Source organism: Camellia sinensis, chromosome 11, assembly GCF_055761805.1.
Source record: "Camellia sinensis isolate YWXY chromosome 11, ASM5576180v1, whole genome shotgun sequence".
NCBI lineage: Eukaryota > Viridiplantae > Streptophyta > Magnoliopsida > Ericales > Theaceae > Camellia > Camellia sinensis.
In genome coordinates, this window is record NC_138971.1 from 120,192,020 (window position 1) to 120,208,100 (window position 16,081).

General features: G+C 34.4%; 1 protein-coding gene across 1 annotated transcript; it reads right to left on the reverse strand.

Annotated features, from left to right (window-relative positions):
• Nucleotides 1-1,329: 1,329 nt before the first annotated feature.
• Nucleotides 1,330-11,497, reverse strand: LOC114269953 (ER membrane protein complex subunit 7 homolog). The gene is made up of 7 exons (XM_028211337.2): nucleotides 11,270-11,497; nucleotides 10,968-11,017; nucleotides 8,677-8,785; nucleotides 4,099-4,162; nucleotides 3,880-3,996; nucleotides 3,657-3,765; nucleotides 1,330-1,788 (listed from the first exon to the last, which is right to left on the reverse strand). The coding sequence occupies exons 1-7, from the start codon at nucleotides 11,362-11,364 to the stop codon at nucleotides 1,700-1,702; spliced, it is 633 nt and encodes a 210-aa protein (XP_028067138.2). The 5' UTR covers nucleotides 11,365-11,497; the 3' UTR covers nucleotides 1,330-1,699.
• Nucleotides 11,498-16,081: the final 4,584 nt, after the last annotated feature.

A 16,081-nucleotide genomic window follows, 5' to 3' on the forward strand; every position in this document is an offset into this window, starting at 1 on the left:
AGAATAGAAGAAAATAAAAAAAAAAAGGTGCACATGGGTTGGTATGTGGAATAGCTCCTGGACCTACAGGGATGTCAAAAAGGTGCACATGGGTTGTAAAGTAAGGGGAAACGTGGGTGCAAAAGAACTACTAGCATCCCGCATCTCAGCTGGTAACACACGGAAGATGAAATCCTCTGATAATTTATCTCTCAACTAGCCCTGCTTGAAAAGATAAGGATAAGACTTTCACAGAGATCTTCAATCCACTGTCATACTGTGCCGTATGAGCTTCTGGATTCCGTTGCCCAAATATCATCGATCTCTCATTTTCCCAGTCAAACACAGGTTCATAAGCAGGGAGAGGAGACTCACCCAGATGCTTTGAAACTCTTGAATGCGATGAATCAGAGAAGGTAGCATCTGCAAATTGCCTCCCCGAGGTACTGGGGATGTCATCATCAGTAGCATCATCAATCTTAGAGAGTCATTTGCCTGGGCCATTGTTCCACTATTCGATAACAGCATTGCTGCAGCTTCTGGTGGGTCAGCTTCTCCCAGTAGTCCTCTGGCTCCTAGCATCTCTGGGTCAAGCTCCCATGATGGTGTTTCCAAATCAAGTGGAAAGATTGCATTAGATGGGAAGCCTGGTTACTCGAGTGGAAGCTCTGTTGTTGTCGAAATATCAAACTTGAACAAAGAAAAAGTATAGGTTGGACAGAGGATATCACAGTATAGAGGTGTCACAAGGCATAGATGGACTGGTAGATATAAAGCCCATCTATGGGACAACAGTTGTAAGAAAGTTGGAAGATGCAGGAAAGTGAAGGTATGTGTACAAAATTCCAACGGGCAGCGAAGGCAAGGTTGCCGGCCTGCTGCCCGCCGGTGAGAAAACAAAATACGGGCCTAAATCTTATGGCTCTGATACCATGTAGAAATTTAATGTATAAAGAGAAATAGAGAATTGTATTATTGATTGATGAATTGATACATATTCTGTCTATTACAAATGGTTCCTTATATAGATGTAGGTGTAGTGGATGGTGATAGTGGTGTAGTGGGTTAGGTTTAGTGGAGTAGGTGAGGTGGTAGTGGTGTAGTGGGTTAAGTTTAGTAGAGTAGGTGAGGTGGTAGTGGTGGTAGGTGATGGTAAATTCTAACAAAGACTAATCAGAATTTCAAGGTCAAAAAATTTAATGATGGATAATATGTTTCATGTCATTTTAGTCCTCTAAAATTTCAATTTATGACTTCGCCTTCAAAATTTTTAATTTAAAGACAAATGTAGAGCTAATGTCTCGTAGTGCACCTGTCACAAAAAATAGAAAGCCCAGCAATACTTGCTTATTGAGAAGAATGACTAGACCATTTTTCTTTCCTTTTCAAATAAACAACACAAAAACAAAATGGTTGATGACAGAACAAACAATACAGGTTCAAGAAACTATTGTAAATGTTAGACCACAAACAGCTGATCTCTAGCTTATAAAAGTAAACAACTTGTGTTATATTCTGGTTCATCCCAGAACCAGTAGCAGCTGTCTCATTAAAAACCAAAATTTCTAACCAAAAAAATGTACTGTTTGGGTCAGAAATTGGACAATCAGGACCCGCTTTTGCTGAGCTCCAGTAGGTCCTTCAACCAGATTTTTCACCAATCTTTTAGCTTTCAAACATCACTAGTTAAGGCATTGCATTGTTCCTCAAATCTTATCTCTTAACTCCTCGCAGCTCCTCCAGGTAACAGGCTTGCGAGACCCCCCTGGTTCCTCATCTCTTCTTGTGCTCGCCTCATCTCTTCAGGATCTGCACCGACAAAAAACAGAGATTGATATCAGCAGTAAAACAGAAAAGATTGAACACCACCAACCAAAATTGTGAAAGCAATCAACTTTCATGCAAGAGGATTGGCAATGTGAACAAGAAAAAACAGGTTTCGTATCTGTCTGTGCGCCATACGTACCTAAGTTTTTTTTGTATCTTTTCATATTTTTTTAGAGCACTCTAAAAAAGGTTCATGACTTCGCGTAAACAGAAAGTGCCAAAAGGCATTTCTTGCATTGCAGCATTTAAATGAGAAAATGGCTCATTAACAGCAAATCCCAACTACTGATGCTTTGAAAGCAAGAGCCAATTCAGAGAGAATGTAGCCTAGAGTTTTGAGGGTTGCAGAGATAAAGCTCATACTGTCCAACTTACATACCAGTTCTTTCAAATATCTTCTTTCTTCCTTCAAATTTTAATTATCTTCACTTTTTCAAAAAGATTCAATAATATATAAATATATATAACAGCTATACATAATCTCATTTCTTATCCCACTTTACAAGGCAATGGGATTCAAATTAATAATGCACATGAGAGCCACTCACTTATAGCCAGAGGAAGAAATCGCAATAAGAATTGATACTATATATAGCATTTTCCATATATAAGACCAAATAATAACTTGTACTTGTACGTGCAACTTACAAACCAGTTCTTTCAAATATCTTTTCTTTCTTCCTTCAAATTTTAATGATTTTAACTTTTTCAAAAAGATTCAATAACATGTAAATATATAGAGAGAGAGCTATGCTAATACATAGGCCCTGTTTGGTAGGGCTTATTTCCAGTTTATTTCAGCTTTTAGCTTAATTTAAGCTATTTTGATGTGTTTGGTTCAGCTTAATAATACAACTTATAGCTTTTTGTAAGTCAAAAATCAACTTATTCTTTGAGTGGGGGAGGAGAAGCTTAATTTATAAGTCAAAAATCAGCTTATGTTCACAGTTATAAGCTGTTAGGCTATAAATTATAATCACTTTTCCACAGCTCTACCAAACGGGGCCATCTCATTTCTTATCCCACTTTCTCACTCCAAGACACAAGGCAATGGGATTCACATTAATAACGTACATCTAGAGGAAGAAACTGCAATAAGAATTGAGATTATATATAGCATTTCCATATATAAGAGCAAATAATAACTTGTACTTATACGTGCAACTTTTTTTTATTCTTCTTAGTTGCTCAGGTCCATGACTTCCATGTAGAAAAAAATGGGTTTGAAACTCAAGATACGGACTAATAGTTAAAATTTTTATTGCTCACTCTTGTTAAGACAACTCCTAAGGATTAGGTCAGTAATTACCCAGTATATGGGAGGCAGAACTTTATGTACCCAAATATTGTGACTTTAAAAAATAATGCTATAATGACTACATTTTTATTCTTCTTCTCTATTTTCCCCTGCATTTTCTAAACTCACCACCCACTACTACCCCTTCCTTAGCCCCCACCCCTTAAACTAGGATATGTATGAATGATGATGGTGGGTTTAAGAGAGAGAGAGAGAGAGTACCATGAAAAAATAGAGAAGAAAATCACATTTTTTCCCTTGACAATGGCTCATGTAAAGGTCACATGAAAATTTCCTTTAGGCAATTTAACACCAAACCAATAGAAGGGCCACATTCCAAGTTTGTAACATGACCAAAAATGTATGGGGTTGACTCTTACAATTAAAATGTAAAATGCAACAATGCAAAGTGTAATTCACCCTTATATTTTTATCCATTGTCCTTTCAGACAACCCAATTTGTCACATTTTTTTAGACTTGATTTGTTTAAATCTACAGCAAGGGCGTGCTTCAAATACAAGCAACACCAAAACCAAGTAATAGAGTACATACCCATGTTTTCTACTAGCTTGGGCATTAGGAACACCACGATCACCATGAAACCCATCATCAAACCCATTGGGCTTTTCACAACAGACATTATGGAGAAAGGTTCCCTCATCTGCAACAAAGAAGATAAGGAACAGAAGTTACAGAACCAACCATTGCCCAAAGTCAATGACAACAATAACAACAAAAATTTAAAACACGGCTCATACACCCAAGCCAAAGCTACCTCATAATACTGCTCCTCTTTCAAAGGCTCCAAAACCAACTCATTCAGACTCCTCCTGATCTCTGTGAGTGTTGCCTGAACCTTACCCGGGTTTCTGGCACTAACATCAACACGAACCTGGACATAAAATGAAGAAGAAAGAACAGAATTATGTGAAATCTGGAAAATAATAAATTAGCAATCAAATATTAGAAGAGAATGCAGATAGGAGAAACTCACTGGAGAAAAGAAATAACCAATCGCAGACACTTCAATAAGATGAGTACCTGCTGGGACATTATGGCTTTGACCATAAAGGTTAAGGAACTATAAATTGAGTACCTAACGCTTCAGTAACATCATTTATGAAAATATGATAATATTGTAGTTTCTAGAACCAATTTCTAGAAAAGTACTGCAGTCACAAGGTAAAACACGAAATAGTTTGAATGAAGTAAAAAATAAATAAACAACAGATTATGGTTCAGGTTTATGTTACATGGACTCTTCAAAATAAATCAAATACCCATGTCGGACACCCAACACTCAGACAAGCATGTGGGATATGTGTCCCATACTTTACATTGGACACTTCATATATTTGTATTTAACACTATCTTATATGTATCATTTATTGTGTAATTGCTATAAAACACCTTTTTGACACTGTATGTTACATATAGTACCATTTTATCTCACATAATAGATTAAAAATATAAAAATATAACTTTTTTTTGCCAAGTCCGCATACTCTTAAAGTTGAGATTTGATAAGTTCGACCTCTAGATACGCACCCGCAACCGACACCCGAGTCCATGTGACATAGGTTCAAGTTTAAGACGATAGACATTTTAAATCATTTCCATTACTACATCCAAATGGCCCACTTTCCAAGACATGCTCTCATATTGTATATCTAACAACATGATCAATGTCATCCAAAAGAAATTATTTCACCTCAACTGATCTCATCTTAAATTCCCAAGCGCACGACGAAGATCAAGTGGAAATAGGTGTAATGCTCGAGAAGAGTGATGTTATTTTGAAAGAAAATTCAGAAGATATTGAAGTCCAGGAAGCCCTGATTCAAATGCAAGAAAATCTCACAGGGAAAATGGTTTTACCAAAGGAAGAGCCTCTTGAACATGAAAATGCACTCAAATTATCAAATTCTATTGATGGGTTATAACAGGTTGATTTTCTTGGTGTAGATACTTTCATTTGGATTATGAACCCATATCTATTGGATCTCGTCAACAAATTGACGACAAACAGTTTGAACTATAGATGAGCTTCAATTGCAGACAAAAATCAAAGAACCATCATATTCAAAGTATTTAATTTGCTAGTTAAGAAGCATGGACACATACACGCGACGCGACACGAATACGCTGACAAGTCAATTTTCAAAAAATGTAAGACACGACACGTGGGGGACACGACACGTGGGGAACACACATGAAATATATAATTTATATATTTATTATATATTATATATATGAATATATCATTCAAAGATAATAAAAAATGCAATATGATACTAATTCTTATAATTTTATATGATTTTTGTTTTACTATTGTATCTTAAGTTGTTTTGTTAAAATTTATAACTAGTTTCACTTGTGTCTAATCGATAGACACGTGTGTTTAAACGATAGACGTCTATGTCCTCCAAGTATCCAAAGAATGTTTGGATCTTTAAAAAAAAAACTTAAAATAAGACACATTTTGAAGAATGCCGAACACGTGTCGTAGAAGTGTCCAAAGAGTGTCGGTGTTTAACACAGACACGCCACAAATACGTCACAGATACATCACATTTTTAGAAGTATACGTACTTCTTAGTTTGCTAATATGGAAGAGTTCAATATTTCAGAGGGAACTCGAGGTCAAGTTCTTTTTCTTAGTCAAGGAGAATGATGCGGAATGTGCGTGCTCTGAGTAGGCATACAAATTGAATTTATTTTACAATTACATATTTTAATATTTGTGATTATTCATCCTTAATTATAGTTTAGTTAGGAGCCTTATTAATAAATAACTTCTTAGTTTACAAGGGATTAAGTTTCCAAATATAGGACTTGGTTTCTAATTTTGATTACGGTTTTTAGCTTTCAATACTAAAGTTAGCTTTGTATTATGCAGTTTTTTATTAATATTATCGAAATTAAGGTTGTGGTCATTTGAGTTTAGGATTGTTGTCCTTGTGTTCCCCTTCTCTCTCTTCTCTTCTCCTCCTACAGTGTTCTACATCAAACAAACAATCCTCAATAATCTAGCCTAATAATGCTTCCATAGCTCGAACTTTGACACACTAAAGAAAAGATTATGAGACCCTAGTCATAGAGCACCAAAAAGCTAAAAATGAAAAAACTAGTTAATATTTAATACCATCAAATTTCATCTGCTAGATTGAGCAATTCAGTGTACATTAGTAGGTTTACTCCTTTGCCAAAATTTTCTTACATAAGTAAAGAGAGTTTATGTGTAGCACATCCATCTTTATAATACATTGATTTAAAAAAAAAAGTATGCCCAATTTAGTACCCATTGAATGGGATCTGGGAAGGATAATGGGTACAGAGCTAACTTTTGGCACTATATACACGAAGCGGTTGATGTCAAGTTTGCCCTTCTTTATCAATGCATCGGTGTACAAAATGTACTCAGCCAGCCTTCATATTTTTACCTCAACCTTTTCCAATGCACAATGCCATTTATTTGGAAATTTCTTCAAGCTTATTTAGTCTCAATAGCATAGCTCCTCATTGCTTCCCTCTTAGAGACGGAACTGGCAGGCTGCTATATTAAATAATCAATCTCCAAAATAACCATTCTGCTTAAGTCTTAAGTTGAAAATTCCTATCTACACCTAAGGCTGCAAACGAGCTGACCCAAGCCAAGCTTTTGAGTGTTCAACTTTGTTTACTAAGAATTAATCGAGCTTGAGCTGAAGTCGAGCTTAAATAATCAAGCTCGAGCTCAGCTCAAGCCAACTCAATTAAATAAACGAGATGAGCTCAAGTTTCAAAAAAATTAATAATCTTAAATTACTTTACTTAGGCCCCGTGTGGGGACTTACCTTTTTAGCCAAAAAGTCAAAAAGTTATCTTTTTAGCCAAAAAGCCAACTCATACAAAAAAGTCAAAGATTCTCTTTTCTCTCTACTTTTTGCACATCTTTTCGTAATTAGCCAAAAAGTCATCCCAAACATATAAGTTTTTTTTACCTACTTTTTTAGCCAAATAGCCAAAAAGTTATTAAATTAGCCTGTTCCCAAACGAGGCCTTACTAAAGTTAAAAGTAGAAAATTATGAGCAAAATGAACAAGAATGCTTATATTAATAATAAATTTCATCAATTAAATGTGCAATTTTACACAAACACCAAATACAAATAAAAAAGAGTGCTGTTATTAGCACCCCATCAATTATTTTGGACCCTCCATTTTTTCATTTTTTTTATTACAATAATAATCTCAAATGAAATTACTAAAAAAGACATCAATAATTTTGGAACATCCCATCTCACAATTAAACCCATACACCCACTACATCATAAATTAGGGTTTATAAGAGCACCCACCTCCATTAGCACCCATCCATCTTCCCCAAATCTTACCTTCAAAACCTACCTATCCTCAAAACCTCGAAAACCCTTTGACAGCAATATTCTGACAGTAACGGTGGCAACCATTTGATTACTTACACTTCTCCGACAACGACAATGAGTGGAAGTTTTTCCGGCAACCACAACTCCATGAGACGAGAGGAATACAACAATAAAAGCTCAGAAGAGGTTCATAGTTTTGATAATGTTTTTAACTTAGAGGAGATTGACTTGTAAGAATAAGTTTCTTGAAAAAAAATGACAAAAATAATAAAAATTATTCATCATTTTTTTTGGACTGAACTCCCAAACATATGACCGAAATTCAGAAATACAGGCCCGAACATTGTTCATTTGTTTGGGAACAAGTAACGAACATTTCTTATTTGTTCGGGAACAAATAACCGAAACTTGTGAAGATCGCAAAACCCACAAACAGGAAAGTTTGAATCAACAACAAAAAACCCTACGTTTATTTTTCCAAGTCATGAACAAGTATGTGGAGATGAAGTAATAATCACTTTCGTGAATTTTGTTAAGGTTTTTAGGAGAGAGGCTTTTTGGGTGTGGGTGTGGGTGTGGGTGTGGGTGTGGGTGTGGGTGTGCGCATTCAATTGAATGGGTTAAATGTTTTTACAATGATAATTTTGATATTATTTAGGGAGAAAAAAGAAATTTTAAGGGTTTTAGAATTTATAAATTGGGATCCAAAGGAATGAGGGTCCAAAATAATTGATGAGATGCTAATAGTAACACTCATAAAAAAATAAAATAAATTAATGAAAATTTATTTGATATATTAAAACTAAATATTAATTTATTTTCCTTATGTTCTCGAGCTTAGCTCGATTAATAAACGAGCTTGATCTATTCATGAATAACTCGGTTCGTTTTTATATCTACACCTAGTGAAGCCATTATCTAAAATGTCACTCAATTATCAAAAAGTTTATCTATAAATTGCAATTCACAAATCGAAGCAATAGGATATCAATTTTGACAACTTCAAACTACTATCAATCTCCAAAACGCCAAAAAATGTGTGACCAAGAATTAAAAAAAAACAGCACAAAAGAACGACTTGTAAAACAACATAACAAATTTCAAATATAGAAAGAGAAAAGAATGCAGAGTTATACAACATAAGCAAGATAAGTAAAATATATCATGAATGAAATGCCAATGCATAACATGAAGCTGCAAGGATACAATGAAAAATATCCATCAGGCCTGAGGAAAGTGACCCTCTCGCCACCATTGAGGATGACCCGAATATTTGATAGTTTTGCCAGAACACCAAATCCTTTTGCACCAAGACCTACCCAAAAAAATAATAATAATTAATCATCATGAAAGTAAATTATCATAGAAAAAAATTGATAAAAGAGAGCACTTATTTATTTATAAACAAATATACAAAAAAAAAAAAAAAAACTACTTTTGGTAAAATGCAGCAATCTTATCAGTTGATAGAAAAGTTTTGCTACATCACACAACTTATCAAGTAAAAAGTAGCCCCTCTAGCATTCTAGAGCTGTTGCTTGGCTAAGAGAGAGGCAAAAGAGCTCAAAGTTGAGCTCAGGGAACACCTCTTTAAAAGATGATGTATGTAAAACTTGTGATATGAGAAAGAATTGTTTTCTATTATAGAAGGTTAGTCATGTGATTACCCAACTATATGGCTACTTAGAGATTCTGTCAAGATATGGCATAACATAATCAAATTGCTAGGAATAGTTTCGATCCTTGAAATTCCATATGGGAGCTCAATAACGCACTCTCAATCAATAAGACTAGCCAATACAGCAGTACCGCAGGTCCTCAGGGCATAGCACCTCCATCTCTAGCATCCAAGCCACAAATCTCCTAGAGTCCTACGGTGTGTGCCAATGACCTCAACGTGCCTAAGCCTTCCTTCTTGGCCTAGGCACCTAAATGGTGCATTCTAAAAAGCACCGACACCTCTAAAAACATGGTGTGTTATTTCTTATAAAAATTTAGACTTGGAAATATTTCCATCACACACATAAACACATTACAAGTTTAAGCAAAATAACTTGAATCTAATAAAACATATAGATTTATACCTATTAATCCATCATTCTTTGAACAATTAAACTTTAGAAATTCATGTTCCGTTAGATATTTTTATTAACTTTGAACTATTCACACATAAAATACACAACTATATTTATGTCATGTCACATGTCAATTTCTTTGTCTGTTAAGGGTGTTCAAGAAACCGTCACCCAGCGTAATTGATCAACCTGACTCGAAAAATCATGCAATGGACGACTTTGAGGGAGTAAACGATTGGCTGCAGTTAGAAAGTTCAAGATTTTTTTGTGTGCCGATGGAGTCTCGGTTTTCTAAGGCATTTACCGTCAAATCTGAACCGACTGAGTTAATTTTATATTTATATCTTCTCAAAAGTTGATCTGTACACTGTCCAATAAAACTTTTAAAAAGAAGAGAAGTCATCATAATTATATTTTCAAAAAAGTGGGTTGCCAGCCTAGGGCCCATCTCAAACCTAGTGTTTAAGTGTCATAATTACATTATTTTTTATTAAAAAAATTATTCTCAGACTTTCATTCATTCGGCTCATTCATAGCCTTCTCTTCACAATTTGTCTCTATCATTCAACTTCTCTGTCTCTCTCTCTCGGTTTGATCTCTTCTTTACTCTTTCAAACACTCCTATTTGCTAAATTTTTAATCCTCAACACTGCACCCACGAAACCCCTCCTCTCCCCTCACACTCACCCTCTCATACAAACCAAAAAGTTATTGTATGGGTGACTTTGAATGCAAAGGAGGTTGAAGAAGGCGGCTTTGGTCAAAAATCAATAGTCAATATATGGATATATGCATGTATGGATTAGGGTTTGAAAGAGAAAAGAATAAGGTCTTCCAAATTTGTCCAACTCACTCGCCCAACTGAAATCCGACCTGCCAAAATCAGTTTCGAAGATGGTGTGGTCGAAAGCGGATGAAGAAATCTCTAGCCTGACAGAGTCAGTTCGGATAGTGGGCCAATGACAAACCTGAACCGACTCAACCCATGAACGCCCCTACTCTCTGCTTCTTAGGGTACAATATAACATCATCAATTAAAGTAATATGAATACCTAACTCCCAAGAATGCATAGTTTGTAACTATTCATCTCTCAAAGCGAGATTCTAGCTCAACATCAATGAGACTAACCACAACAGTTCCTATTGTACTATTACAAACCGTGTAGAATTGCAGCAACACCCACTGTTAAGGCTTCATCAACCATTGCGACTAAGTTCAATTAACACAACATACAACTAAAATAACCAGCCTATATCATATCCAGCTTACACTAAGCATGTGAAAAAATCAATTTCAAATAACCATATGATCAAAATTTGAATCAAATCAGAACCCAACCCAAAAACCACCAAAGCTAGGCAAAAAATAAACTTTTTTGTTTTTAGAGAGAGAACGAGAGAGGGGGAGGAAAAGCAGCTTACCTGGAGTTGGAATCTTCACCCGACCATTAATGGTATAACCATCACCAGTCCTGCCCAAAACGAATCAAATAAATACAATTCTATGACGTCAAAATACAAAGATCCACTTCTCTGCTTTGTTTTTCAACCACATCTTGAGAAAAATATAGTGAAATTATGTGAGTGAACTTCGGTTTTTAGTGAAGAGACCAATTACCCTAAATTACAGCTTAGAAGAACCTAAATTGTAGCTATATAACAAACCGAACAACAGTGAATTAGGGTTTATGAAGTGAATATAAAACGAGCGAAAGAGAGAGTACCAGGGCGTGATCGCGAGTGCCGAAGAGAGGATAGAGAGAAAGCAGAGAAGTGAAAATTTGAGAAAGATCGGTTTCGAACTCTTCGTCACTGCCATTGGAAGCGCAGAGAGAGAGAGAGAGAGAGAGAGCTCTGACTCTTTGTAAAGCTCGCTTCGTCGAGGAGAGCCGGTTTCGACTACTTATGCCTACATTTGGCTTTTTTAGCTTGTTTACATTTTTTTGACTTGGTGTTTTTTAGGGGTTTTGAAAGGGGGGTTAAAAATTTATTTTTTTTATTTTGGTTTTAGCTTGTTGGTTTTTTTTGTGAGAGAGAAAGTTAGTTAAAAGTTAAGAAATGTCTTTTAATCCATTTCTTAAAATAAGTAATCTATTTGGTTTGATTTTTTTTATTTTTGTGAGAAAAAAAATATAATGATTATAGTTTGGATGTAACATTTTAGTCCCGCTTTGTAGAGTTGTAGGAAAATAATTATAGATTGTGACTTCACAGAATATAAATTATAGCTTCAAACATAAACGGTTAACCTGTTTGGTGTAGTTGTGAAATTATACCAGCATCGGAACGACCCCCTAAGCCACCGCGATTAACACGAAAGAAAGAGAGAAAAGAGAGATCGCGACGGAGTAGATCGCAATCGCGATAGGATAGATCGTGAACGCAGCGACGCTAGGGTTTCAGATTAATCGTGAGAGAGAGAGAGAAGAGAAATCGTGGCCAAGCAGATCACGATTGCGGCAGCCCTAGGGTTTTAGATCAATTGCAATGGTTAGATTTTACCTCTCAATTGAGAGAGAGAGAGATGTTGATGAGCTCCTTGCTATGTTGGGTTATAAGGTGAAGGCGTCAGACATGGATGATGTGCTGTGTTAACCCCTCATCATCACGCTTTCCATCACCGGAAATCGCTTCTCTCCATCGGAAATTACCTTTCTCCTTTTATGAGAGGGAAAAAATGAGTGTGTTTTGTTTATATAGTTGGTACACTTGTAATAACTTGAAAGTGTGAAGGGCATTTAAGTCTTTGATATTCAACTTGCCACTTAAGCTGAAAAAACAATCACCTCCTCCCCCACTCAACCAAAAAGTTCATTTTCCACTTATAAAAAGCTATAACCTACACCTATTAAGCTACACTAAATACTTAGAATCAGTTTAATTTAAGCCAAAAGCTAAGTTAAGTTATTTTTAAACTGTGCCAAACAGGCACTTATTAGCTTATGTAGCCAATTTTGTATTTTTGTATTTTTTTTAGCAAAAAATCTAAAACCAAACGAGGCTTAAGTCACCAAACACTTTTTTAGCAAATTGACTATTTTAGTAGGCTAAAATAGTTATGTTTGAAAAGATAGTTACATTTTTTTATAGTTAGATATAATGTTTATGAGTGAAAAATGAAATGATTACGAATTTGATATCATATTTTTTTTTAAAAAAAAAACTATTTTAACATATTTTATCATTTTGTGAATTTTAATCTTAAAAAAAAAAAAAAAAAAAAACCCCAAAACCCAAAACCCATCTTGCCAAACACCTTCCCTAAACCAAACTCCACTAGTTTGTTAATAAATATAGAAGCATACATCTCTCAAAGCGTATGTATCATATTATGAGTTGTTTTGAAAAGATGGTTAAAAATTGATTTTTTAACCTTTTTCACTGTTTTATGTAAGAGGTGATATGACCAAAAATGGGTTAAAAATTGATTTTTAGCTTTTTTATGCATGTTGCCAAAACAACCCATATATTTTTATGATATATATTATATATTTTTATAATAAATATTATGTAATTTTCTAATAAATATTATGTAATTTTCTAATACAGTTATTGTGAGACCCCTAACTTTTATAAACCTTATTAGGTCCCTAAATTTTGAGTTATTATAACAAAGCCCTTAATTCGTTGATTATTCACAATTAAATCCTAGAACAGAAAACGCATCACAAACGAACCCATACAAACCCTAATCGACCCTGGAAGCTTAGAAATCATTTCTACTACTCTAATATTAATTATTTAACTCTCAAATTTTAGATTAATCGCTCTAAACCTTAACTTCTGATTTTCACAGTTTTCGTTCGGTTATTTACCTTTAAATTCAAAGCAAGATAATACAAACCGAATTATTTTTCCTAACACTAATTTATTAACTCTACACTTGAAATAAATACTTTAATTGAGCCCAAGCCCTCACATTTTTATTGACCCCAAAAAAGTACCATTATATATTTATATATACACTTGTATCCTAAAATCTTTTTTTAAAAAAATATTTTATTTTACAAATTTCAACAATTGTACACAAAAAAAATATATATATAAAATAAGTCTATCAATTCACCATCACATGGCTAGCCATCACCATTGTAGGTGTAATGAATCTACTATGAGACAATTTTCCATGATTTAAGGAAGAAAAATCTTTGACTTGGTACAAACTTTTATATACATGTCTATAAGCAACTAGGTTGGTTTGATTAGGAGGAAAACCCTAACTAGATCATATTTAGGAACCTAATTAAGACCTTTAATCCTCCACTATTCCGTTGAATTCAAACTAAATCCAAACTATCTAATTCAATTCCAACCAAGGGGCATTTAGGACCTTTTGCACCAAATTTATTATATAAACAACCCCTCCCCTAGCATTTTACATACAAGAACAACACTTATACACACTATATTCAGTTAAGAGAGAAGAAATGAAGGAGGGTGAGCTTGGTAGAAGAGAGGAAAGGAAGAAAAAGTTTTCTAGCAATTCCAATAACCCTCAAGGAAGCCACAACACAACTCTCTCTTCCATTTTCCTTTTTCAAATTCATGTTACTAGAAGTTTAAAATGGTATTTTCAGATGTGTTATAATGGTTTTCCTGTGTCAAAAATGAAAGGAGTTGAGCCTTGATTCTACCCTTTTTCTATTTCTCTTAATCGGTATAAGACTACATTTTTTCTATCAATCTCTCAAAATTTTCAAAGGCACACCTTCACCTTAAATTTATGAGTTTAATACATATTATTTAGCATGTTTTCATCACAAGATAAGTGGAAAATTTCCCTAGCTGACCTCTTTTCTCACCAACTTTCTATTTTCAAGAACTGTGCCAAAAAAAATCTATTTTACGGCCGTCTTACGAAAATTGTAGAAAAATGTATAAAAATATTCTGGACTCCATTTTATGTCAAAATCTTTCTTGAGGAGTTATCTTTCAAGGAAAATTGGTTTCATTGAAAACGAGTAAGCGGTTTGTGAGAAAATCTAATTTTCGTAACGGTCGATGAATCTGGACAAAGCTGGAGAATTTCTGAAATAACTACAAATCTGGAAAAGCTATTCCATTTCCAAAAAATGTTCTGAAAACTATATAAAATTCCCTACGAACCATAGGAAGGTCGAGCTCTGGAAAAATCTGAAATAGCCCTTTTGAGTATAATCTTTAGGTAGTACTGAATCTGGAAATTCTGTTTTCATTAGTGTTTTATACTCTTGTGTTCATGAATATGGTTATTAATTTATGATCATGTCTCTATATGATATTTCATGTGTAATAGGTTTATGTATTTTATTTTAATCCTTTGATGGTGCTCACACTTATGCAAATCTGGAAATTATATTCATGTGCGAATTTATTCCCTTAACTACTTGAATATGCCTAGAGCTACTTGTGCCTATCTTCATATGTGAATCTCATGTGTTGTAACCTTATTTCCTTCTATTTGTACTATTTAGTTGTTCAAACTTGCGTAATAGATATTGTTTCAAGAGCATGTCCTTACTCTGACTTAAATTATCTAACTCAAACGGGAAACTTAATGGATGGTAATGGGTTATGAATTTTTGGACAAGATTACTAAGATATTGTTTGGTTGACGGAATGCGTTCCCTATTTGGAAGTTAAAATATTGCGCATTTTTGAAACCCTTGAATGGAGCGGTTGTATTCGGACCCTAGGTATTTGGTGTAAGGAGGGATTTAGGCAAGGCCCATTATTATAGTCTCTTTTGAGGCCCTGCGGTTGGCACTACGCGGTATATAACCGTTGGTAGGCATTCGAGGTTAGTTCTGTAACAAAGCAACAAAAGAGGGGACATACCGAATAATCCGCGTCCGATCCTTGTGGTTGGGAGGACGAAGTCTCTTTGGAGGATTTCTAGATTTCTAACATCTAACCTTGTAATCCTTTATTATTGAATGATTATCATGCTTCATTACTTGTTTGTTATAATTGTGATGGTGTATTGGATTGGGAAAAAGGGATGAGGTGTGTGCGCTTACTAGGCATTCAAAGCTCATAGCGTTTCATGTCAGGTATCAAAGAAACGTACGAAGGCAATGAAGAGTCAAAGACATTTGAAGACTTAAGCTTTCCTTGGAGAAAGTTTGGAACCATTTCGCTCATTAGTCTTATTGTGCTTTTATTTATTCTTTTTGGATTATAATAGTAATGGAACTCATTTTGTAAATTTAAAATTTAAGACGCTGTAATTATTATTTACTTTGTAATCCTATGCCTATCTCTGCGTTGCATATGAGACCTTGCGTCAATGTTTTTTAAAATCTGTCAAAAGGGTGGTGCTGTAACAACCTGAAAATTTAAGTTGTCCCTTAAATTTTATATTAGTTTTATTTAATTGTAAATGAGAAAAACCCTAAATATTTCATTAAATATTCCGTAAGAGTAAAATAAAATATTGTATGTTATGGGTGTACGAGATAAAGTGTAATTAAATTAGGGATTATATATTGTTGAAGAAAAAAAGAAGGTATATAATTAGTTTATGATTTGGGCCTAAGTGTAATTAAACAAACTAA

Bases quoted from the DNA above. Each gene is read 5' to 3' on its own strand.
- LOC114269953 (XM_028211337.2), bottom strand. From the start codon at position 11,364: ATGGCAGTGACGAAGAGTTCGAAACCGATCTTTCTCAAATTTTCACTT. The intron at 11,018-11,269 runs GTACTCTCTCTT...CGTTTTGGGCAG, and splicing joins GCACTCGCGATCACGCCCTG to GACTGGTGATGGTTATACCA. The intron at 8,786-10,967 runs GTAAGCTGCTTT...TTTTTTGGGTAG, and splicing joins GGTGAAGATTCCAACTCCAG to GTCTTGGTGCAAAAGGATTT.